The sequence below is a fragment of the Amblyomma americanum genome, chromosome 8, assembly GCF_052857255.1.
Source record: "Amblyomma americanum isolate KBUSLIRL-KWMA chromosome 8, ASM5285725v1, whole genome shotgun sequence".
Classification (NCBI taxonomy): domain Eukaryota; kingdom Metazoa; phylum Arthropoda; class Arachnida; order Ixodida; family Ixodidae; genus Amblyomma; species Amblyomma americanum.
The window spans coordinates 41,059,560-41,084,093 of record NC_135504.1 but is presented as its reverse complement, the minus strand read 5'-3'; the positions used below and the strand labels follow the sequence as shown (position 1 = coordinate 41,084,093).

General features: G+C 47.9%; 1 protein-coding gene across 2 annotated transcripts; it reads left to right on the top strand.

Moving 5' to 3' along the window:
- The first annotated feature begins 16,556 nt into the window (after positions 1-16,556).
- Positions 16,557-23,250, top strand: LOC144101458 (uncharacterized). Of its 2 annotated transcripts, XM_077634638.1 has the most exons (5): positions 16,558-16,941; positions 19,670-19,813; positions 20,753-20,917; positions 21,006-21,208; positions 22,516-23,243. In XM_077634638.1, the coding sequence occupies exons 2-4, from the start codon at positions 19,804-19,806 to the stop codon at positions 21,182-21,184; spliced, it is 354 nt and encodes a 117-aa protein (XP_077490764.1). In that variant the 5' UTR covers positions 16,558-16,941; positions 19,670-19,803; the 3' UTR covers positions 21,185-21,208; positions 22,516-23,243. The 2 variants fall into 2 exon arrangements, with proteins under 2 accessions (XP_077490765.1, XP_077490764.1); XM_077634639.1 differs by lacking the exon at positions 21,006-21,208 and having other exon boundaries at positions 16,557-16,941; positions 22,516-23,250.
- The last annotated feature ends 1,284 nt before the right edge of the window (positions 23,251-24,534 follow it).

Sequence of the window (24,534 nt, the reverse complement as noted above, 5' to 3'; positions counted from 1 at the left end):
TGCACTGAACAGTGCGACCCATGGCGTAGAACACATGCGCCAGTGCCGAAAAAAAAACTACTGATTGAGAATGCGAAACACTACTCTTTTTGACGCTGTACTTAGATTGTGTGCCCTGGTAGCCTCGCATTCGCAAGCAATGTGGGCAGAGTATGTCGCAAGATACTTTGACAAATTAAAAGCGGTTTCGATGCGGAAGTTCAGTCGGGTAAGGTTGGTTTAGTTATTAAGTTGGTGTTCATTTAGTACGTTTTCCTACCTTTGTATCAATTTTTTCTGCAGTTAGGCAAGTGACTAACTTTAACAAGTGACTACTATGTGGGCTGAAAAGCTCTGTCTGGTAGGAAATTTGATGCTCGTACTGAAATAATAAGCGCATTGTACAAAGACATGCGTTCTGTATATTTTTTTTTTAAATAGACGAACATGGGTGAAAAAGGCCGTGATGAAGATGCGCTTTAATTCTGCTAGTTGACCCTTCCATCGGAAATCTAAACGACATTCAGAAACTGGTGCGAGAAGTTCGTAACGCTGGTCAGCGCTCTTTGAAGAGCTAGATTGCGCACTTGAAAGTGGCGAAAAATCGCGGATGCGAAAAACCGCTCCGCGCAGTTTGTTTTTTGCGTGGCAGGGTTGTTTTTGTGCCTCGCGTCAGTCGAGGTCAGAGTACACATGTCAACAGCAGCCTCGCGGTTACTGCACTTGGACCCACCTTTTATTGTCTCAGGCAGTCATGCGGCTCGTGAGTGGTGATAGCGTACGGCGGAAAGTCCGGTGATATATGCACAAGGAAGTGTACAGCGTTCCAAAGCCTGAACAATGGTTTACGCAATATAGCACTAAGGACTCTATCTAGGTGCCACCCTTCGTCCGCGGACAATGCGCCGCGGGAAAAACTGATCACAATATCCAATGTCTTTCCTCGACTAGGAGCCACAAATCTAAAAGACCTCTTTCACATTTCGCCACTGTTACTACTGAGGAATTCTCTGAGTCACTTGATTCAACAGTATGCCGAATGCTCCGTATGATGCACATTGGGCTTCTGCGTTATACTCAAATTTTGATTCTTTCATTGCACTTTCAAATCATCATGCTGATGAAGTCAAATACCCAACATTTCTGGACAAAAACATTTTTGAGCGGAAAATCGTTTCTGAACGCAATTTTTTTTATTTATTGTAACATATCACTATAACAATCAATATATACGCAGCTCATCCAAATGCGGCCTTGCATTTTTCTCTGCTAACGTTCCTGCTATCATCAAAAGCGTTCCCCATTGGTTTTCTGTGGCAGTTTTAACTGTTCTCTGCGATCGATGGAAACACTTTAAAAGAAATATTTTGCTACATATCAGAATAATGAACCATTACTTTTAATATTTTATTAATGGTATATTACAGTTTTCAAATTTTCAAAATTTTTGTCCGCGAATGTTGGACTGAACTTTTCAATGCGGTTTAATTTCTTCGAGCTCTGCAGCACCTATTCTGAGGTGAGTAGGCGGCGACCCACATGGAACGATCTTGATGACTCATCTACGCTAATCCCTCTAATACTTTTAAGGAGTCGCCGGGCATCCTGCCTCTTGCCGGAAGTGTCAATAATGGTGTTTCTTAATATAATTAGAGGGAAGTTGGCGGGGATAGACTTAATCCACCATGGCAAGGCGCAGGAATGCTGGGAAGACGAGGTTTCTTACTTGGCTATTGTAGGGCATAAAACGTGGATTCAGTCCTAAAATTACGACTTTTCTCGTGGAAAGCCTCGCAGAAATGCTGAAAAAGTTTCCATTCCGGCCCAACACCGAACTTTCACTTGCCTTAAAAGTACTGAAGCGAAAAACCTGGTATTGAAATAGCTTAATCTGCACGCAGAGGAGAGCGTCACGGCGCAGCGACCAGTTTCGTGGTACAATCAACGTTTTCGGCCCAACACTAGCCAAGCTAAGCACGGAACCTCGTCTTCCCGGAGTCCCCGCGATGGATGAAGTGGAGTCTAAGAAACTAGCATAGATGGTGGCGCCAGCTTTTCCTCCATAGGTAATATGTGGAAACTCGACGGGGTGAATGCGGACTTCAGTGCAGATCCGCCACTCGCCCTGCTGCTTTCGACTTTCACCTGCCTCTTTTGAATCGCCTGTACGAGCCTGGCAATGAAAGTATTGCGCATCGTGTACAATAGAGAGCTATAGGAAAGCGCCTTCTTGTTTGCATACGGAAAACGCAAGCATTTTTCTGGACTTTACGTTGCATGTCCCATCAACGCAACTAGTTCATCGTTGGCAAACGTAGCAACGACGACAACGGCACTCCGAGTGGAGCCAGGGGGTTTTCATATAATGTAAACGAAATAAAGAATAAGGAAAATTCATCGCCCGTCTGTTTTGTTATAAAATGGAAAAGTTGAAGCTATGACGAAGAAAGCACTATGAGTTATTTATAGCAAGTGCCAGACCCAAATCATTCAGCAAAACGACAAAATCCCCCAACAGCAAGGGTAGCAAGACCCTCGCCATGTTCGCATGTAGTGCACCACTTGCAACGAATAAAGGGTATTTCCTGGCGAAAATACGCCGGCGTACCGCAAAAAGGTTGTTCGTCCCATGTAGGCTGGCCTTACGCCGTCTAACTTGCATGTGTCTGCAGCACCCTATTTGCTCTCAAGGATGCCATAGTACCTTGAAATGTCCACCAGTTTTTGAAGCTCCTAACTACTAGTATCTCGTAAGTGGCGAGTGCGGAAACTTGAGTTCAAATGACAGTTCTCAGCAGATCTGAAAGGCTGAGTACGCCAATGGCACCTTGCGTGATAATTTTGGGGCAGAGTAGTTCATTTCCAATGTTCCTTCTGCTTTTTTAAAGCTACGCGACAAGTGATGAATCCACTGCCGTTTCTTCGTTCTCTTGTGAATGTCTAACAAATAAGAAGTGACTTTTGTCCAGAGAGTAATAAATGTCATTGTAAAAAAATTCAAGACCGTGACAAGGCAATTATAAATGTCGTTGTATCATAAGAATGGCGAGGTCTCTCTGGCCCGTGAGACGACTACTCTATCCCATAACCTGCTTCACGATCATACTTTCATGGCACGTCGTATCTAGGCCTTATTATTTTTAACTTGAGATGCATTTGAAGTTCCATTAAAACCGTACGCTCGCTGCAACCATCGAAAATTCCTGCATCATAGACCGTACAGGCATGAAACGTTGGCACCAAGACGCACGTATGCGATTGATACGTGTTATTTCTGCTCTTTCCAAAAGATGTCCAGACAATGGTGTCAGTACTAACTGCTTCCGCACGTTAGCGTCCCTATTGGATTTTCGTGTATACTTCAGGTATGTCTCGCGGGTGAAACAAGCATTCCGTTCACGGCAGTCTCATTTTCTGTGAACTTTGGGTGCGCCGCGAAGGCGTCTGATGTCTTTTGACTGGTGTCAGGAAGCTCAGGACGGGAAGTTTAGCGCGGCATGGATCAGAGGTGCTGCTAACGCTTGCAAAAAAAAAAAAGCACAGCTCACGGAAACCCTTCAACAAAAGCTGTAATTTCGGTGAGTTGGTGGGCATTTATTGTAGCATAGCAGTGCAATAGCGGAAGGACATAGCGCTTGTTTTTTCTGTCCCGTTCCTGTTCAGCTACTCCCCTGCAATCAACCCTTACAAAGTTCCCCGGAAGTAATAATACCATGCGTCGCGCCTCACTAGCTCTCTGATACTCGTTTGCCGCTTATTCTGGCCGACTTTCGTATTCACTTCGAACCAAATAGCTCTCCTCGAGGTTTTCTCTTTCATCTCACAGACACTTAAACAAACGTTCTAGCTCTGTATTAGTTACTGTTGTAACACGTCCATGAGGTGTTGCTTCAGTACCGTAGGATCGTTACTGACGGACAACGATGTCACATGGTAGCGCCAGGAGCACAAGATCACAAGGCATCGTAGGCTGCGATGACTTGTTCTCGCCCATAGTTTCCAGCCCTCGTATGTTTCGGAAGATGTTGAAACTAGAAGAAATTCATCGCTATTTTTTGCACAACGACCCAAGAACTCCCACGACGCGGCAAGCGCTTCGCCTATGAACAGTTGGTCGTGAAGCTTTACGAGCACTGTTGAGTCCTTCCACGGAAAAGCCTCCGTCAGAATGAGAAAAACGGCGTAATATTTATGCTTTCAACGCATCTTTATTATTTGCCAAGGTTCGAGCTCAAGATATCAACGACGTTTACGCAGTCTTTTTTTCTTGTAGAGAGGTCCGATAGAGCTTCACCAGCGCCTACGTTCAAGAAAAGCTACAAAACGCAGAATTTTTCTGTGAAATTGAGTACGTTGTGGCGATGTTTGATTTGACGAACTTCTTCCCGAAACTTTCTCCTTCGGTGCAGTTATACAGAGTGTAAGGAGCTTTTTAGAGCTTATATAGGTAACATGGCTCCGGGTGTCTTAGAAGCAATTAAGACTTGAATTGCTGCAGTTTTTGTGAGCCAGGTCGTTATTGACGAAATCATCATCAGCCTTACTGCACCCACTGCAGGGCAAAGGCCTCTCCTATGTCTCTCCAATTAACCCTATCCTTTGACAGCTGCATCCACTCTTTGCCTGTAAACTTCCTAATCTAATCAGCCCGCCTAACCTTCTGCCGCCCCCTGCTACACTTACTTTCCCTTGTAATCCTCTCCGTTACCCTTAAAGACCAGCGGTTATCTTGCCTTCGCATTACATGCCCTGCCGAAGCCCATTTCTTCCTCTTGATTTCGACTAGAATGTCCTTAACCCGCGTTTGTTCCCTCACCCACTCTGCCCGCTTCCGGTCTCTTAATGTTACACCTATCATTTTTCTTTCCATGGCTCGCTGCGTTGATGAAATACGACTCCTCTTACAGATAACCTAGGCCAATAACCTTCTTGCGCTTTCTCCATACACGATGAAAGGAGCGTGGCTCGTTTGAAAAGGGATGAATATCTCGAGCTTTTTGCCGCGTTTGACTCCCGTAAAGCCTCCCGTAAAGGATGCAGCTTGGTCACGTGTCACAAAATCGTTACTAAGAAGAGCACCTCCTTCTTTGATGAGGCTGTGGTCCGGTACGTGACAAACCATTCGCTGGGATTGCTTTCTTTCCATCTCAGGCTACCATTAAAATGTCAATCGAACCGTAACATGAACGCCTGAGGCACACCGGGTAAAGACTCCACCCAATGAAAAAAAGAACGGCGGAAAAAAGATTTCAAATAAAGCGTTTATGCGCAAAACGTTTTGTTTTTGGACGCTTTTTACTCACCGTGGAAATGCATTCACAATGAAGCTGGCTTTCAGACAGATAGGCCGCTCACGCATTCCTGCGTCAATCTAGTCTTTCAAATTAGACTTTTTGTGCGTGTGGAGTTGCTAAAAATTTAATATGCTGTAATACCTGGAAGTGACCATTACTGAGTTGGCAATTCTCATAACATGGCTACGCGAGCGCTTGGTATAAACCTTGGATAGCTTTTCTGTGGTAATGTGGCGCGGCAGTCATACTTAAAAGTTTTGGTTATTCATGCTAACCACAGTACTGACTAACGCTTACGCTAGCGCATATAGGTCTGCTTCCTAAGTCTTGTAAACACTGCCTTTCGGAGAAAAAAACAGCAAAATGTGACTTACTGAATTCAACAATAAGCTCGTTAATTATTTCATCAATGCCATAATCCTCGTGAAGCTGTCAAAGGCGCTTTAGGCTGCCGACCTCTTTGCGTTTGGTGCCACCTTCAGTAAGCAGACATTTAAATTATTCAGTATTTCAGCTGTCGAGCACCATTGCGGAGTTCGTGACGATCGCATGATATATAATTGTGTTGTAATTTTATCACTTATGTCTAAATATTCACTCCATTTAATTAACAATAAATTAGTTCTCTGTAATGAAACATGACTTGTCGGTTCGCGACCCCACTGGGCAAGTTCAGGAGCGCTTTGCCTAAGATGTAAACAGGAAAAGAAAGAATTTTTTTATAAATGCTGCAGTAAGCATAAGGACAAACAAAAACGCTCAAATCATTCCGATGCACCAAATCTAAGCAAACAAATTTATGAAAACGAAGAATTTGACATAAAGGATACTAAGAACTTTTCGCACCACACAGTCGCATCTTCCACAAGAGCATGAGGCTAAGATAGTGAAACAAATTTTTTCACCATCCTTCCGGTACACTATGTGGAATTAATCGCTGGAAACATCCGGATACAGTTTAAAGTTAAAGAAACACATGTAGCTGCCATTTAAACTATGCCAGTTACGGTCCCGTGCGTACACGCTTTGTTCATGGCTTCTTTCAGCTCTGAGAGCGTAAATCCTAACTGGCACGCATTGTTCAAAACGTGGAGGTGCTCGAGCACGTGGGTGTTCTTAGAGAGTCTGAAGCACCGCTAGTTAAATTATAGCACAGCCCCTTTGTAGAAGTCAATCTGTCAGAAGTGTCTCAGTCGAAAGGAGTGAGTCGGTTACATTTGCGCTTTCCTGGGCCACATACACGGCGATCTTCGCGATTTTCGTCTCCATAAAATGCCTCCTATCGAGGGTGTGGTTGAGATTTTCTTCCAGAGTTTCTTGCAGCGTACCAGTGGCAGCCGCCATTTTGTGACTCAGGACGGCGACGGGACCATCTGAGTCCGATGTAGGTGAGCATGGCCACTTCGGACGAAAGAACGGTTTTACTTTCTTTTCCCCCATAAACTTACTGATTTTGAGATCTCCCATCACATAATCGCCGTACAGCATCACGTGACTCCTTTTAGTTTCTGCTTTGACGAAACGGTACTGCTCCGGAAGGATTCTCTTCCGCAGATCCTGAGCGTCCGAGTCTTCCATACAGTTAGCGGTGTGCTCGTTGCCCAAGTATGCATCTCTGTAATCGTCCCAGTATCCAGCGTATGAAGGCTTATTAGGGTTCGCTGCCGTCGTCGCATAGATGTCGATATCTTTGGGGAGGAGGTTCTGGAACATAGATCCGCATTTGCAAGCCTCCATGTAAATGGCCATCTTTGCGTACTTGTTATCTGCACGCATTTTTTTTAATCGCTCGGAAGAAGTCCGTCGCGAACACGGTTCCTTCTTTCGGGAAACTCACTGGGCGTTCCTTCATCTTCGTCCCACTTGACATGGCGCATGCGCACAGCTGTTGCAGCTGTTGCGCGTCGCGCCGCTGGCACCAGGAGCTGCTCCGCACCACGTGACCAACGGCCGCCCCACGTGATCAATCCACGTGACCAACCACGTGACCAACGGCGCCGCCACGGAGCTCAAGCGGTGCCATGCTGAAGGGTCGAATAGGTAGCGTAGTGTAGCTATCCCTACAAAAGAAATAAGAGCGCGCAAAAGAAAACACGTCAACGGAGAAGACACGGACAAGCGCTGACTTTCAACAGAGCATTTATTGCATAATCGGCAGCATAGATATATGCGTGTGCAAAAAATGCACAAATGAAAGGGGACGATGACAACGTCATTGTAGCGCAATAACAAGGCAAAGACTTAATAACACAGGATAACAGAACACCTACACAGCGCTGACTGTGTCCTGTTACCATGCGCGCTTCTTTTAACCAATAATCATGCACCAACTGGCCCGGCTACATTCCGCGATGCACATTCACATGCCCCGCTCGTAACTAAGAAGTCTAGTACGCACGTAAGCGTGGAACCCCTTAGCCACAGACAAAAAAAAAAGCTCAACAGCACACAGGGACAAGTGGGATCACACGCTCGCGATTATCATTGAGGGAGAAGTAAAAGATCGCCAAAGTGACAGGTGCATCGCTAAAGAACCTCATAGCCTATTTCGCAAAGAAATAGACTATCTAAGAAACCACTACAATCTTCGTCGCGTGCGCATGTGCAATATATGGCCACGTCGTGTACATGTAACGCCACGCGGTTAACAATAAACTGTTGGAAATCAGCGTCAGTGTGTGTTCTTTCCCTTTGTGCTGTCGCTCTGTTTGGTGTGTCATGAGCTACAAAAAAGCCCGAACTTCCACCTTATTAGCCGCAGGCCCGCCACTTACACTTGAAAATGTGTCGCACTTTAGACACGACCGAATCGCCTATCGTCTTTAGATTTTGAGGGCCCACAGGCTTTACATGTTAAGTGGAGGAATGGCAGCACAACATTGTCTATTTGGAGTCTCTCTAAGACGCGCGTTTTCAATAGCTATGCTCATATAATGATTCAGAGATTGCTCTGACAAAGCGGTTTTAGAAATTACCCTCTGAGACCAAGTTGTCTCAGAGGCATTTGAATGGGGAAGACGGGACACCGACACGCCCAGAAACAGCGCGTAATAATTGTGCTCTCTGACTTTCTGCAATTCACATTTAACCTTTCTGCGCTGTTTGAAATCATAAGGCGCACCTAGATCTTTTGTTCTAAACTAATTTCATTTTTAGAAATAAGCAGTTGCAAATGCTTCGCCAATGTTCAAGACTTTTGAAATGCGCCATTTATGCTTGGAAACATTACGCCGAAAAGCAGTAGCTGTAGTCACTTACAAACATTACCAAGAATGGGAATCACGCCCCATCAGCAGTGTTTTGATTCTTAAATATAATCCAATTATATTAAATTGACCATTTATCTTCTCGCAGTATTATCCAATTTTTAAGCGGGTTTGCTGTGTCAACACGTTAATTGCGTCGTGGGTGTCCGGTGGGTGACGTTATTTATTAATGCCGTGCGGCCACGATTACTGGGCCACACGATGAAGCCGTCGGAAAGATTTTATTTCGGGGTCTTAGGAGAAGAACCTCACGGCTTCATCATGTGACACAGTGTTCGTGGAAGCACATCATAAATAAATGACGTGACCAACAGGTAACCCGCGACGCATGTAACGTGATAAGTTGTGACATATCATGCTCGTGCCGAATTGTATTCCAGAGTTAATCACTACCGGAATAATTGCTTCTTTAACAGCAAACTTAGGCAGAGCCGTTTTCTTCGATGGGGCAGTACTTGAGTAGACTTTAAAAACTCTGCATAAGCTTCAGTCACGTCAAGAGTGGAATGCCAAAGCATTATATTGCCGCGAATATTTGCAGTGTGTTCGTTTTTCAAATCTGCCGCCACATCACTTTATCGCTTTGTTTGCTACGCAAGACGCGACTAGAATTATCTCGATTGATCGCAGCCAGGCAGAGCTTATTCTACGTTGTTCCGTAATGTTCTGGTAACTTTGCGCTCTTCATCTCGAAAGTTCGCTATCAGCTTTAAATTGAGCACGGCCGACAGCGGCCGGCATTCTGTTCGACGACCGCCGAGCACGCTTGTCGCTTCGCCGCCGCCGAGTGATTCAGTCCATTTTGGGTGCAAGTCATCCCAATAAACAGTTCTTTTAGAAGACCCTTTCGTCCGTCTTCATCTCTGCTTCGACTGCCGTCACCACTACGTGACATCTAGTGGAGGTGCTGGGTAGCCTTCCATGTTCCGGACGCCCCCTTCAAGTCGTGAAGCCAGCCCTGAGCGCTTCGCACCCGAGGACGAGCCAGCAGTTCAGCGAGCCAGCCGACGTCTCCAGGGAGAGGAGCCTGAGTTCGGGAAACTGCCGGACCGCACAAGACAGCGAAAAGACGCGGCTACGAGCACCGCAACCTCGCCGAAGATGTCGACACCGATCATACTGCAGCAGCCGCGGGTGCCGCCAACTTTCAATGGATCCCTAGGCGAAGACCCTGAAGAATGGTTGGATCAATTTGAGCGCGTGGCGTCATTCAACAAGTGGGATGATGCGGCAAAAATTGGACACGTGTTCTTCTCATTGGATGGCTCCGCACGCACGTGGTACGAAAACTACGAGTCGTCCCTTACGACATGGGAGCTATTCAAGAGAAAACTATTGAATGTATTCACCAGTGTCGTGAGGAAAGAAAGAGCCGAACGACTCCTCGAGTCCAGGATCCAGCTTCCGAATGAGCCCGTCCGCGGTTACGTCGAGGAGGTGAAGCGCCTATTTCGCCGCGCCGACCCTGGGATGACCGAGGAAAAGAAAGTTCAGTTTTTAATGCGCGGCGTAAAAGAACAACTCTTTGCAAGCCTCGTCCGCCAGCCGCCAAAAACAGTCGAGGAATTCATGCAAGAAGCCTGCACGATTGAGAAGACCCTCGACGTCCGAGCTCGGCAGTACAATCGTCCTTCCTCTGCCTGTGCAATAACACCTCTTTCTGGGCTAGTTGGTGCATACTTGATTTAGCAAAACCTAGCGCAAAAACATGCAACCACAAAGACAGATCAGACGAGACACAAGCGCTTGTGTCTCGTCTGTTCTGTCTTTGTGGTTGCATGTTTTTGCGCTAGGTTTTCTCTAAATCTGCCTGTGCAATCTGTTCGGACACGCCGGCCACCAACAGTGACAGCTTGCTGGAAGTTATACGCGAAATCGTCCGAGAGGAGCTACGCCGATTACTGCCATCCTCCCCACAGCCACAAGCAGCGACTCTCATGGACGTGATACGGGAAGAAGTGCAACAGGCACTTGGCACCCCGACGGCCACAGAACCCCAGGCCATGACCTACGTCGCTGCAGTAAGGACTGCCCAGCCCCAACGACAGCCCCCACGTCCTCCCAGAGATGAGCCACTTGTTCCACAACGCCGCCTCCCAGCCCCCCTCCCGCCCAGCCTATGATCGACGCTCAAGCCCCAGGAAATGCGACGCCCGGAGGACTTCCGACAACCGGCCGTTGTGCTTCCATTGCGGTGAGGCCGGCCATATTGTTCGTCACTGCCCGTACCGACGTATCGGTCTTCGAGGATTTGCCATTAACGCCCACGACCACTCTTCGGGCAACGTCCGCAGGAAATCGACGAGTACCTGCGTCGAGAAGAGTACACGCCGAACCGCTTTTCGCGCTCACCATCGCCGTCAACCTCGCGCTTTGCGTCGCCACGCCGCAGCTGCGCAGAAGCGGTACGAGGAAGGTCTCCCAGCCCCCGTAGGGGAAACTGAAGGCAGCAACCTCTGGAGGTGAGGTTGCTCAAGAGCGAAACGCCGAAGATCCTCCACAGACCACGCCTCATGAAGACGCTGCACTCGCGACGCCGCATGAAGAACCGGCACTCGCTGCACCGACGCCGCACACAATGAGAACCCCGACCACGACGCAGGCTGCCTGGAAAACGACGCCGCCACCCAGAAGAGCTTCGACCACACGCCCCACCCGCGACTCGCATACGCGACGAAGCCGTGACCCGACGCCAAGAGCGACGTGCAATGCAAGAGCCAGGACCTCTGATTTAGAAGTGACTATCGACGGCCGGAAAGTTACAGCTCTAGTCGACACAGGAGCCGATTACTCGGTGATGAATGGAACATTCGCTGCGCGGCTGAGAAAAGTCACAACGGCTTGGGACGGCCCACAAATTCGCACCGCAGGGGGCCACCTCATTACCCCATCAGGACGATGCACAGCGCGAGTGACTGTCAAAGGACATACCTATCCTGCGACCTTTGTTGTGCTACCGCAATGCTCCCGCGAAGTGATCTTGGGTATGGATTTTCTTAATGAGCATCAGGCGATCATCGACCTGCGATCTAAGCTGATCACGCTTTCGAAGGACGAAGTCATCGCTTCGATGAAAACTCGGGAAAATCACGTTGCCCTGAGTGTCCTGGAGGAAGAAGTGAGCGTCCCACCCCGATCAAGCGTTATCGTGACCGTAGGCGCCACGAAAGCCATTAACGCTGAAGCCATCATCGAGGGCAACATGCAGTTGCTCCTAGACCGAGGAATCAGCATCGCAAGAGGCATCGCACATTTGCGCAATGGCCAGGCCGAAGTACTGCTGACTAACTTCAGCGAAGAATCCCGGCACATTAACAGAGGAACGACAATTGCTTTTTTCGACGAAATATCTGGCGTATGAGACTCCTTTGCCCTTTCCAACCCCTCCGCAGAGGATTCGCCTGACCAAGAGAACTCGCCCACGTTCGACATCAACCCAGCCCTGCACCGGAACAGACAAGACCAGATCCACAATCTGCTTCAAAACTACAGTGAGTGCTTTTCGACATCGCCGAAGGTGCGACAGACGCCAATTCCCAAGCATCGCATTATAACCGATCAACACGTCCGACCTCTCCGTCAAAGCCCCTATCGTGTGTCTCCGCGAGAACGACAAGCCATCCGGGACCAAGTCGAAGAAATGCTTCGCGACGACGTCATCCAGCCTTCAAACAGCCCATGGGCGGCACCGGTTGTTCTAGTGAGAAAGAAAGACGGCACACTTCGATTCTGCGTGGATTACCGCCGCTTGAACAACATAACAAAGAAGGACGTCCACCCCCTCTCCTGCATCGACGACACACTGGACCGCCTCTGCAATGCCAAATATTTCTCATCGATGGACCTCAAGAGCGGCTACTGGCAAATTGAGGTCGACGAAAGAGATCGTGAGAAGACAGCATTCATAACTTCGGATGGGCTATTTGAGTTCAAGGTGATGCCATTTGGTCTCTGTTCCGCACCAGCGACATTTCAGCGAGTAATGGATACAATGCTGGCAGGCCTGAAGTGGCAAATTTGTCTGGTATATTTAGATGACGTCGTTGTCTTCGCCTCGAACTTTGAAGAGCACCTCAAAAGACTTCGAACAGTACTAGACGCAATCAAGTCGTCTGGCCTAACCTTGAAAGAAGATAAATACCACTTTGCTTACGAAGAGCTGCTGTTTCTAGGCCACATCGTTAGCAAGGAAGGAGTACGCCCAGACCCGCAGAAAACAGCCGCTATTGAACAGTTTCCACCGCCGGCCGATAAGAAAGCAGTGCGCAGATTTCTCGGACTGTGCGCATACTACCGACGATTTGTAAAAAACTTTTCGCCCATCGCCGAGCCCCTGACCCAACTGACGAAGGCAGACGTGCCGTTTAAATGGGAACCGCCGCAAGCAGAAGCCTTCAAGGACCTTCAGCGTCGATTACAGTCCCCACCGATCCTTGCGCATTTTGATGAAAACGCCGATACTGAAGTTCATACCGACGCAAGCAGCGTGGGACTAGGCGCCGTCCTCGTTCAAAAAAGCGACAGGCTGGAGAAAGTCATCGCATACGCTAGCCGATCCCTTTCCAAGGCCGAGGCTAACTATTCGACAACTGAGAAGGAGTGCCTTGCCATCATCTGGGCTACGTCAAAATTCCGCCCCTACCTCTACGGACGGCCGTTCAAGGTGGTCAGCGAGCACCACGCGCTCTGCTGGCTTGCCAATTTGAAGGACCCCTCTGGTCGACTCGCTCGATGGAGTCTGCGTCTCCAGGAGTTTGACGTCACCGTCGTTTACAAGTCCGGACGCAAGCACTCTGACGCCGATTGCCTCTCACGAGCCCCTGTAGATGCACCGCCGCCGGACGACGATGAGGACGCCTTCCTCGGACCCATCAGACCTAGCTCTTTTGCTCAGCAGCAACGCTCGGACCCCGACCTAAAAGGCCTCATCGAGTACCTGGAAGGCAAGGTTTCTTCACCCCCCCGCTTCATTCAAGCGAGGACTGTCTTCCTTCTGTGTGCAGAATGAGGTCCTTGTAAAGAAGAACTTTACAGCTAACAAAACAGCCTACCTCCTTGTTGTACAGGCTTCACACGACGAGCCGACAGCTGGACATCTCGGGTTTACTCGCACCCTCCGCCGCATTCAAGACAACTATTACTGGCCCCAACTGTCTGCCGATGTCGCACACTATGTGAAAACCTGCCGAGATTGTCAGCGACGAAAGACTCCTCCCACACGACCAGCAGGATTTCTGAGCCCCATTGAACCTCCCTCAAGGCCCTTTCCGCAGATTGGCATGGAGTTGCTTGGCGCTTTTTCAACGTCAACATCTGGAAATAAGTGGATCATCATAGCGACCGACTACCTGACCCGCTACGCCGAGGCGAAAGCGCTACCGAACGGAACTGCAGCAGAAGTCGCCAAATTTTTCGTGGAGTGCATTCTTCTTCGACACGGCGCCCCCGATGTGCTCATCACGGACAGAGGAACAGCATTCACGGCGGACCTAACGCAAGCCATCCTGCGCTACAGCCAAACCAGCCATCGGCGGACAAGTGCATACCATCCGCAGACCAACGGAATGACCTAGCGCCTGAACAAAACCATCGCCGATATGCTCGCCATGTATGTCGATGCTGAACACAAAACCTGGGATGTCATCCTGCCTTACGTCGTCTTCGCCTAGAACACAGCAGTGCAGGAGACCACCCGGATGACGCCTTTTAGGCTCGTCCATGGCAGGGATGCCACGACCACGCTAGACGCCATGCTGCCCAACGTTACAGAAGAAGAGGACGTCGACGTTGCCGCCTACCTTCAACGCGGAGAAGCTCGAAGGCTTGCCCGATTACGGATCAAAGATCAGCAGCGGTCCGACGCCAGACGCTACAACCTACGAAGACGTAATGCGGAATACAAGCCAGGAGACCAAGTCTGGGTGTGGACGCCCATCGCCGCCGTGGATTGAGTGAAAAGTTTTTGCGCCGCTATTTCGGCCCGTACAAGGTTCTTCGTCGGCTAGGTGAACTGGATTATGAAGTCATCCCTGACGCAATGACTGCATCCCAGCGACGCCGCGTACGACCAGAAGTTGTCCATGTAGTTCGTCTGAAGCCGTATTATGCGCGCTAAAGGCCGCTGCATTTCCATGCTCTATTTTCGCAAGATTCGTTTTTTTTTTCCTTAATAGTCGCATTATTTGTTTTAATGCATCGGGTCGATGCTTCTTTGAGATGGGAGTAATGCCGCGAATATTTGCAGTGTGTTCGTTTTTCAAATCTGCCGCCACATCACTTTATCGCTTTGTTTGCTACGCAAGACGCGACTAGATTTATCTCGATTGATCGCAGCCAGGCAGAGCTGATTCTACGTTGTTCCGGAATGTTCTAGTAACTTTGCGCTCTTTATCTCGAAAGTTCGCTATCAGCTTTAAATTGAGCACGGCCGACAGCGGCCGGCATTCTGTTCGACGACCGCCGAGCACGCTTGTCTCTTCGCCGCCGCCGAGTGATTCAGTCCATTTTGGGTGCAAGTCAGCCCAATAAACAGTTCTTTTAGAATACCATTTAGTCCGTCTTCATCGCTGCTTCGACTGCCGTCACCACTACGTGACAATATTTCACATTTTGTGCAACCTCTGTGTGTTTGTTGTCAGTTTTTTTTTGCAATTTTTTCTCTATGAACCGCTATATTTGGACTCTAGCTGCAGTAATAACTATCCGCTGTGAGGGTGCTGACGTTTCCATGTCATATTTCTTTTCTTCTTTTAGTTTGATTCACTATCTAGGTTGCTGTCTAAAATCTAGAATGCTCACAGCCCCATAGTCATGTTGTCATGACGTCACAAGGTCAGGTGACCTCTATCGACTAGTCACTAATTCATTTGCCGTCAGCCACGGTAGGCAGGTTGCTCACAGTCCGCTGGCGAGGTTGCCACCTGCCACAGTGGTCTGGTTGTGACGATGTCGCATGGACACGTGACACATCACGGTCAATCAGAGAATTTTTTCCCAGACATCGCCGGGGTTTTGGTGTGAAGACAACAGTAATATTATCCCATGAAAATAAATGCGGCAGTAGTTCATGATGGTTTCGTTAAGTGTGCCCGAAGCTCTTTTTTTTTGTCAGCATTTTCCATAAACGGATAAAGCTTTATAGAGCTGGTCGACTTGACACGAGCGGATGTTGTGGTAGCGTTTTGGCAGCCGGAGAGTTATCACTTTTTCTACTTTTTAGGAACTGCTGCTTTCACCCGCAGAATGGATCGCCCTCGAAGATATGGCAGTACCTTCTACAGCCGTCCTGATTTTTAGTAATACTGCGCGAGCGTCGACCAAACTGGTGTTCAGCGCCTTATAACGGCGATAAGTATGCAACACGGCGACAGTTCGCGAACTAAGAGAGAGCGTCGTCTGCTGCGCTGTTCCGATCACGAGGACATACGCCCTGCCACAATATCTGCTCACAAAGAATAGGCGGGCTGTAGAGCACATGTGCATGACTAAGATGTGACGCTGACACGCTGCGATGCCTTTTTACACCGTCTATACCCTGAAAGACTGATTGAAGAGCCGGTTGGTGCCCTTTTTATCGTGTTCCCACCTCCAGACGCTGCTCAGATCAGAAGGTTCGCCTTCCAGGCAATGGTTTCCACGCGCTGGTTTATTTCCTTCCGTTTATTTTTGTTCTTATCTTAAGTCTGCTTTATCAGCGCGGCCTCCCGTAATAGGAAAAAAAAGTTGGAAAGCAGTTCTCACTGCCACATCTTAGTCATGCACACGTGCCCTACTGCCCACCGGTTTTTTGCGAACAGATATTGTGGCAGGGCGCGTGTCCTCGTGATTGGAACAGCGTAGCAGACGACGCTGTCCCTTGGTGCGCTTGCGTGAACTCGCGCCGTGTTGCACGCTTGTCGCCGTTACGAGGCGCTGACCAGCAGCTTGGTCCACGCTCGCGCTATATTGTTAAAAATCAGGACGGCTGTACGTGATGCGGCGTATTCTGGAAGTGTGTCAATGTAGCAAAGACAGTTATCGGTGTTATCGTAAGCCTGCCCGTGCAAGAAAACGAAATATTCGTCTGCGCGATTCTGTAGTTTGCGAGGAGAGAAAGACGAAGCTGAGCTGGGTCATGTGACCGCACGAGCGTATGCGAGTCATCTGGGCGTTCGAAGCGATTGCGGACGTGGCACTGCTAGTTGTGTTGTTCGATGCTAGGCGCTGTTGGAGCTCGGCGTCTGAAGCCACCTTGCCAGTGCCGTAGGGACATTAAGAGCCGGAGACTAGTTCCCGAGGGCCGTCCATTTGCCTTGGCGCAGTCCAGCCAGCAGGCGTCAGTGGGCGAGCCAGCTTCACCGGGGTGCCGACTGACGCGGGCAGCTGAACCAGCCGTCTCGCTCGCTACCGGCCTCAGGAACAGTGTGAGTCCTTTCTTCTTCGATATTCCGGTCTTGTGACTCGTCCATAGGTATACTTATTTCATTCCTGTGCGTTGTGTTGTTGAACGTTCTGCATTTTTTTCGCTTCGGTACTGAAGCCAGCTTTTGAGCATTTGTTAGTTCCTCAAAACTTAATATTGAGAGCAATTTACGCTACAACGTTATCATATATCGTTGAATAGCTTATATCGACTACACTTACATTGAGCTAATTACATATCTTAATTACGGTTAATTAATTAATTGTGGCTAAATTTTAACTTCCCGCTACAATGTCTGCACATATACCGTTGAAAAGGTCTCGACGAGTAGAATTTCAAAAATGTATAGGTATCAACCGCCGCGGTGACTCAGTGGTTATGGTGCACGGCTGCTGACACGAAAGACGCGGGTTCGATCCTGGCAGCGGCGCTTCATTTTCCATGGAGGTGAAATTCTAGAGGCCTGTATGCTGTGCGATATCAGCGCACGTTAAAGAACCCCAGGTGGTCTAAATTTCCGGAGCCCTTCACTGCGGCGTCGCTCATAGCCTGGGTCTCTTTGGGAGGTTAAACCCCCATAAACCATAAAAGTTAATTTTGAAATCAATTTAACTTTACGCTACAACGTCGAGTCATTGAATAGCTTATATCGAGTACAATAATACTGTACTAATTACACGTCTTACTTAATTACCGTAATGTACTGAATTGACTTAATCTGAACGTTATGCTACACTGTCGCGGCATATACCGTTGAAAAGGTCTCTGAGGGTAGAATCCCAAAATATAATCATCGTACAGCTGTCCCTCGATGTTAGGTTTAAGCAGGGTTAACGCCTATGATTTTTCTGTGAGTGCATGTATAAGACTGTTACGTAATTTCCCACTAATTCCTTGGAGAAACATCTAAAAACGCCTTTGTCAACAGTAAAGAACAGGAGATTTTCTAAGGCATTCTCTTTCGTAGCTATCGCACTGTATAAAATGAGGGGAACAGATGCATTTCAAGCACTTTTAGCAATTTTTTATGGCTTCAGCAGCACTGCTATTGTCCCCGAACTGCCAGCCGGCAATGCCTGGCGCTCATTGCCTAAGTATGGTCAGAAGGTGGTATTCTCTCACGTAGTGCTCCAGTTTCATGCGAAGCAGTCGTCGTGGTGGCTCAGTGGTTATGGCACTCGGCTGCTGACCCAGTGGACGTGGTTTTCATCCCGGTCGCGGTGGTCGAAACTCGATGGAGGCGAAATGCTAGAGCCCCATGTACTGTGCGATGTCAGTGCACGTTCAAGAACCCCATGTGGTCGAACTTTCCGGAGTCCTTCACTACGGCGTCCCTCATAGCCGGAGTCGTTTTGGGACGTTAAACCCGATAACGTCACAAAATCTTTTCTGCATCACCCACGAGACGGTGTTTCTATGCTGCGCCTATTCCCCAGGCCATTCCCATGGTGAATTGGCACCATGTCACGAGTGGCGCCATGTGCTGATAGTAAAGACCGCGGAACTCAAAAGAGATATTCTATCTTCGTTTTTATGGAGGAAAAACGCTAAGGCGCCCGTGTGCTGTGCGATGTCAGTGCACGTTAAAGATCCCCAGGTGGTCGAAATTATTCCGCTGCCCTCTACTACGGCACCTCTTTCTTCTTTAACTCCCTCTTTTATCGCTTCCCTTACGGCGCGGTTCAGGTGTCCAACCCGCCGCGGTGGCTCAGTGGTTAGGGCGCTCGGCTACTCAGAATCCGCAGTTCCCGGCTTCGAACCCGACCGCGGCGGCTGCGTTTTTATTTAGGCAAAGCGCTAAGGCGCCCGTGTGCTGTCCGATGTCCGTGCACGTTAAAAGATCCCCAGGTGGTCGAAATTATTCCGGAGCTCTCCACTACGGCACCTCTTTCTTCTTTAATTCCCTCTTTTATCGCTTCCCTTACGGCGCGGTTCAGGTGTCCAACCCGCCGCGGTGGCTCAGTGGTTAGGGCGCTCGGCTACTCAGAATCCGCAGTTCCCGGCTTCGAACCCGACCGCGGCGGCTGCGTTTTTATTTAGGCAAAGCGCTAAGGCGCCCGTGTGCTGTCCGATGTCCGTGCACGTTAAAGGTCCCCAGGTGGTCGAAATTATTCCGGAGCTCTCCACTACGGCACCTTTCTTCTTTCACTCCCTCCTTTATCCCTTCCCTTACGGCGCACTTCAGGTGTCCAACGATGTATGAGACAGATACTGCGCCATTTCCTTTCCCCAAAAACCAATTATTATTATTAACGATATAGGAGACAGATACTGCGCCATTTCCTTTCCCCAAAAAAACAATTGTTATTTTTAAGTGTGAGAACAGCGCAGAATGCGGCGAGAAGATGAGGCAACGTCGCGGCTGCAATGCCCTCTTTAACGGCGAGAACTTTTGACTTCGAGAACAGTTCCCACCTACGCCCATACACATACTGACGGCCATAAAAGAAACAATGTATTATACTACGAATTCCACATCTCCGAAGTAATTTTTGAAGTTCTGGGCCGCCGTAGTACGGTTTGGCGGACCAGGAAACTAAAGCTGTTTCCCCATATTTTCTTTGTTTGCAATTGGCACTGTACTGTGTACTTCCAGTGAAGCAAGAATTTGATGACAGGCAAAAAAAAGCCCATAATATTTACTGAAAACTGAGTAAACATCTTATTTTGATGTTTTTGTCCTTTTTCGGTCCTAATATGTAACGACCTCCTGAATTTTCTTACTGCAGGTTTGTCTCGTCATATTCGACATTCATGGAAAAAGAGAGCACGACAACCTGAGTTTTGGGCTCGTCCCCGCCGGCCTTAGTGTCTTGGGGTCACATGTCGAACTTGTTTGAAGGGAACGCACAACCCGAGAAACATGGTTTTCGGTACGTAAACAGCACTTAAAATTTTTTCCGTCCATTCTTTCATTTTCATTTTTCTCTTTTTTCTTTCTTTCCTTTCCTTCTTTCTTTCTTCTTTTGTTCCTTTATTTCTTCTTTCTTGCTTCCTTCTTTCTTTCTCTCTTCTCTCTTTCTCGCTTTTCTCTGTTTCTTAATCTGTTTCTTTATCTCTTTGTTCCTTTCTTTCTCTTCCTTCCTTTCTTTCTTTGCTTCCATTTTCAAGAAATGAGGAGATGGAGGTAAAAGCCGCAAGCAAGCGCCTGGTCAGTCCTCAACCACCCTAGAAGCCACCCCGGTGGCTGAGTGGTTATGGCGCTCGGCTGCTGACCCGAAAGACGCGGCTTCGATCCCGGCCGCGGCGGTCGAATTTCGATGGAGGCGAAATTCTAGAGGCCCGTGTACTGTGCGATGTCAGTGCACATTAAGGAACCCCGGGTGGTCGAAATTTCCGGAGTCCTTCACTATTGGTCTCTCATAGCCCTAGCTGCCTTGGGACGTTAAACCCCCATAAACCAAACCAATCAATACCCCTAGACATAGCGACAGTTTAGACGAGCGGAACGCAGTCACACGATTACAAATAAAACACTGAATACGGTCGGAACACACACTTCCTGAGCCTACTTCGTGAAACGGTAATAAAAATACGATAAGGCATACACATGAAAACGCAAATATATAAATTACAATTGGAGTACATAACTAGAAAATTCTGAGTGTGCACGGAAGGTAACACAGAGCACTTATCACACACAGCACATTTCACAATATCCAAGACTACTGGGGGGATTTTCACCATTATTTAGCACTGTTGTAAGTAATCGGTGGCAAAGAGTTTAATTGGGAGGGTGCAAGGTTAGTTGTGTCCATACAGTCGTTATGGAGGGCGATAAGTATTTAATAATTTACCTTTTTTCTTTTTAGAGTATCGGATGAGATCTACCACGGTCGATCTGGATCGAGAGATGGAGCGATGCGAAGCAGCTAAGGAAATAATTGAGGCAGCTATGACCAACACGCAGTGCGCAACAGCCCAGGAAGAAGCTCGTCGGGCCTACGACGAAGTTTTCCGGAGGCCAATGCCACCTGGTAACTTCCTCTCTTGTTGCTATTAGTTGCTTGCAATTAACAATTATAACTGGTTCATCCGGTTGTTTTGCTCTTCTTTTTCGCCCAGCGACCAACTGGACCAGAACAGTGAATCTTAGGAGGCTGCGTAACGATCTCAACGTACTGAAAACCGCACTGAGGCAGAGGCGCCTTTTGGCGATGTTGGGGAGGAATATTCCTGATTCTCTCATCGCTCTAATTATGAGCCATGAGGATCTCATCGGCAGGTCCCTCAACCTGGCCTAGCAAGTAAAGTTTTTTGTGAGCCTGGTGCGTATTATGTGAAGGCTTTACGTTATACAGGGTGTCTCACCTAAACAACCTTTAAACACGTTTACTTTAGTTAAAAGGCCGCTTTTTCCCGGCAAAACATTGCCAATGGAGAAGTACATCAAAGTACAGCTAAGACGTGCTGACTAGCAGGGTGCTTAACTACTATTGAATAGTTAACCTTTTACCCATTACAGTTAGGCTTAATTATTGAGACTTGTAGCCCATCATATCTAATATCCAGATCAGTTTTTAGAATTTCGAAAACGCGATTACCGTCGTCCGTGCGGCCAAACAAATTTTGGGTATGTTTGACAAGGTGATGGTTCGGGCTAGTGGGTGTGCGTTATGATCCATAGCACAGCAACAAAACCGGGGACAAACACAAGCGCTAAACTTCCACTGAGGCTTTATTTAGTACACACAGAATTTATACATGAAGAAAAGAACGGCACCTGTCAGATTAGACAAGATAAATTTGTGAACAAAAGCTTAAAAAACACATGCAACACATTTCACCGGTTGGCATACTGCTCCGAGTCCAAAAATGCCATATCTTTCTTTGTCAGCGACAATGACGGACTGCTGACGCAGATTTCAGGTCCAGCTCTTTCGCTTGCGGCCAGCCTCATGCGCAGACGAAAAGGGTAATAGGGGCTTCTCAGCTCTGGGCTCATACATCCAACAAACATGTGGTCCAGTAACCAGCTTTAGGTCAAGAAAGCGAATAGTGCCCTTAACCGGAAACTCATGGGTTATCTCCAGAGGGTGCAGACACTCAGAGAAGGTAGAAATAGCGGTTGCGGCTGTTACAGAAACATCGCTATGGCTCTTACGAAGGACCACTAGGTAGTCATCAACAAATCTAAACGTCCAAATAACAATAGCAACATCCAGTTTATTTTGCAGTCGCCTGTTTGCAGCTGGCCGATCAGACTGTCGATAGACATGTCTATAAAGTCTATAGACTCTCTATAGACAAATCCTACAGAGCAGTCTATAGGCGATACAAATCCTATAGACAGTTGTAGACAATCTATAGATTTACGGGCATACACATTTAGTAGAATTTTTCGGTGGACAGTATATAGACTGTGAATGGGAAAAAAATATCTAGCGAAAGGAATACTCTAAGATATCTATAGATTGTCTATAGACCTTTTTTATATGCGCTATTTCATCAATCCTTCCATAGTCACTTATAAGGATGACTACTCTGAGGCATATGGAATAGAAATTCCTCCTTTGTTAGTTTCGCTTTTCCTAGTAAAAATTAAGCGCAATGTTTGCTCTTTTCTCTTTTGCAGAACCCGAAGTTTGCACAAACAGGCGAAAAGACAGCCATTAAACTCATGGAAGGAATATACATTGTTCAGAAAAATAGCAACACCATCCATGTCTTCCATCTGTAGAAGATTCGGAATCCACTGTCGTTGAACATGTCTTCCTGTTGTGAAGAGAGTCGACATTGGGCAGCCCCCTAAAAATTGGCGGTGGTTTAGCTCTGGTTAAACCTAGAGTGACGCGATAGCTACAGCTGGCTGAGTGGAAATTGGTCACGTGACCAACCAAACCACGTGATCAGCCATGGCGCCGCGCCGCGCCGCCGGCAGCTGCTCCTCACCACGTGACCGACCACGTGACAGCGTGGCGGCGCAGCCACAGGGCAAGTGCTTTCTGAAGCTTATCTCGAATGTTCCTCATCACCTTTAAAATGGGCTCGGCCGAGACCGGCATCCGTTCTGACCTTCGACGCCCGACGAGAGCACGTGGGACTGTGGACTCAGTCGGGATGTTTTGCCTCATAGTGACTAGTTCGCCCATCAAAAGGGTTGAGTTCTGCGCCTGCCCTTTTTCCTGTCGTCCATGCCTATGCCTTCCGTTATAACTATGTTACCTAGGTCATTTTACGGCAACAAGGAAACTCAATTTTTCAAATTTCATTACGGAGATCTGCCATACATATTAGAAGATATTAGAATACCAGAACGGCGTAAAGTTCAGTGCTTTCCGAAAGGAATTTGGTGCAGCGCTGGTTGCGGTCCTCTCTGGAGATGCGGTGGTTTTTCATCTTAACCGTAAGCGACCATGAAGATCTATAACAAAAAAAAACAAGCACTTCGAATCACTAATGGTGCATAAGCACCAGAGTGATCTGCGTAGGTTGACTGAAACTGGGACAGTTCAGACAGGCTGTGGAGGTTTATGCGCACAAATATTCTCCCAACATTACGCCAGTCTGTTTTAACTGACGCGCAAAATACTTTGATATGTGCAATAATCCAACACTTGCAGTATTTACGGATAATAATTTATTGTGGTATTTAAAGGGAATGTTGGCGAAAAGAAGTCTTCAGGAGTATACTCACGTACCCACCCGTAGAATACGGAGGCATACGTCGTTACCGATTGCTTGAGCATTGAACTCGGCAAGTGATTTTGAAACAAGAACTACTGCATCATCCTCTTCAGTAAAGTCCGCAGGGAGTAAAATTTAAGCACTGAAACATGTGCTGACCCCCAAGATGCGTGCCCAACATATACTGTACTAAGGGCATGTCAGAGCAGTCTTTATTACAATTTCAGTTGTTTGTTGCTAGCGTTCCCATGTCTTTTTCTATCGTTTTTCACCGCTTTTTAGCTGGCGTTGTTCATACATGGAAAAAGTAGCCCCACGAAAAGTTCCATGCTAGGTTCTCTTTGTAGTCTAGAGGTCCAAGAAAACCTCCTCGCGAGGATAGGCCTTTCTGCTGGGCGGTGGGCCTGTAGTGGTGCGTCTTCAGTTATTTTTTACTTGCTCTCTAGTTTTCCCATAACACAAACACACACATGCACGCACACGCACACGCACACACACACACACACTTCACATTCCACGCATTAAATTGGCCAGTGTCTTTCGCCGGGAACAACGCTCACTATTAGAGCAACCCTCCCTTCAACCGTCCCGTTCTCTGGGCGTTGCCGGTCAGACGCAGAGTCGTACACACAGGGTACATTCCACAAAGCGGCTTCTCCCCGGCCTCCAGGGCTATTTGAGTAAGTGAACCCGGAAGCATTTTGTCATGATGCACAAAGGTGGCGGCTACTCTGCCTAGGGCGCAGAATGTTTCTCACACACCGATCGCTGTAGAAATATATGTCCCTATTATGCTTTTAGAGGACACCAGACAACGGCGGACAGTGGTCAGCCGTTGGAATGGGAGGCGGCGGTTTTCGATTCGCAGGCCGGAAGCGTTGCGACCCAAGTTGGCCCGTACCATCTTTGAAAGGGGGACCGCAAGTTATGATATACATGTTGGGCTTACCGTCTCACCTTCACGGGA

Bases quoted from the DNA above. Each gene is read 5' to 3' on its own strand.
- LOC144101458 (XM_077634638.1), top strand. The intron at 20,918-21,005 runs GTAACTTCCTCT...TTTTTCGCCCAG, and splicing joins CCGGAGGCCAATGCCACCTG to CGACCAACTGGACCAGAACA.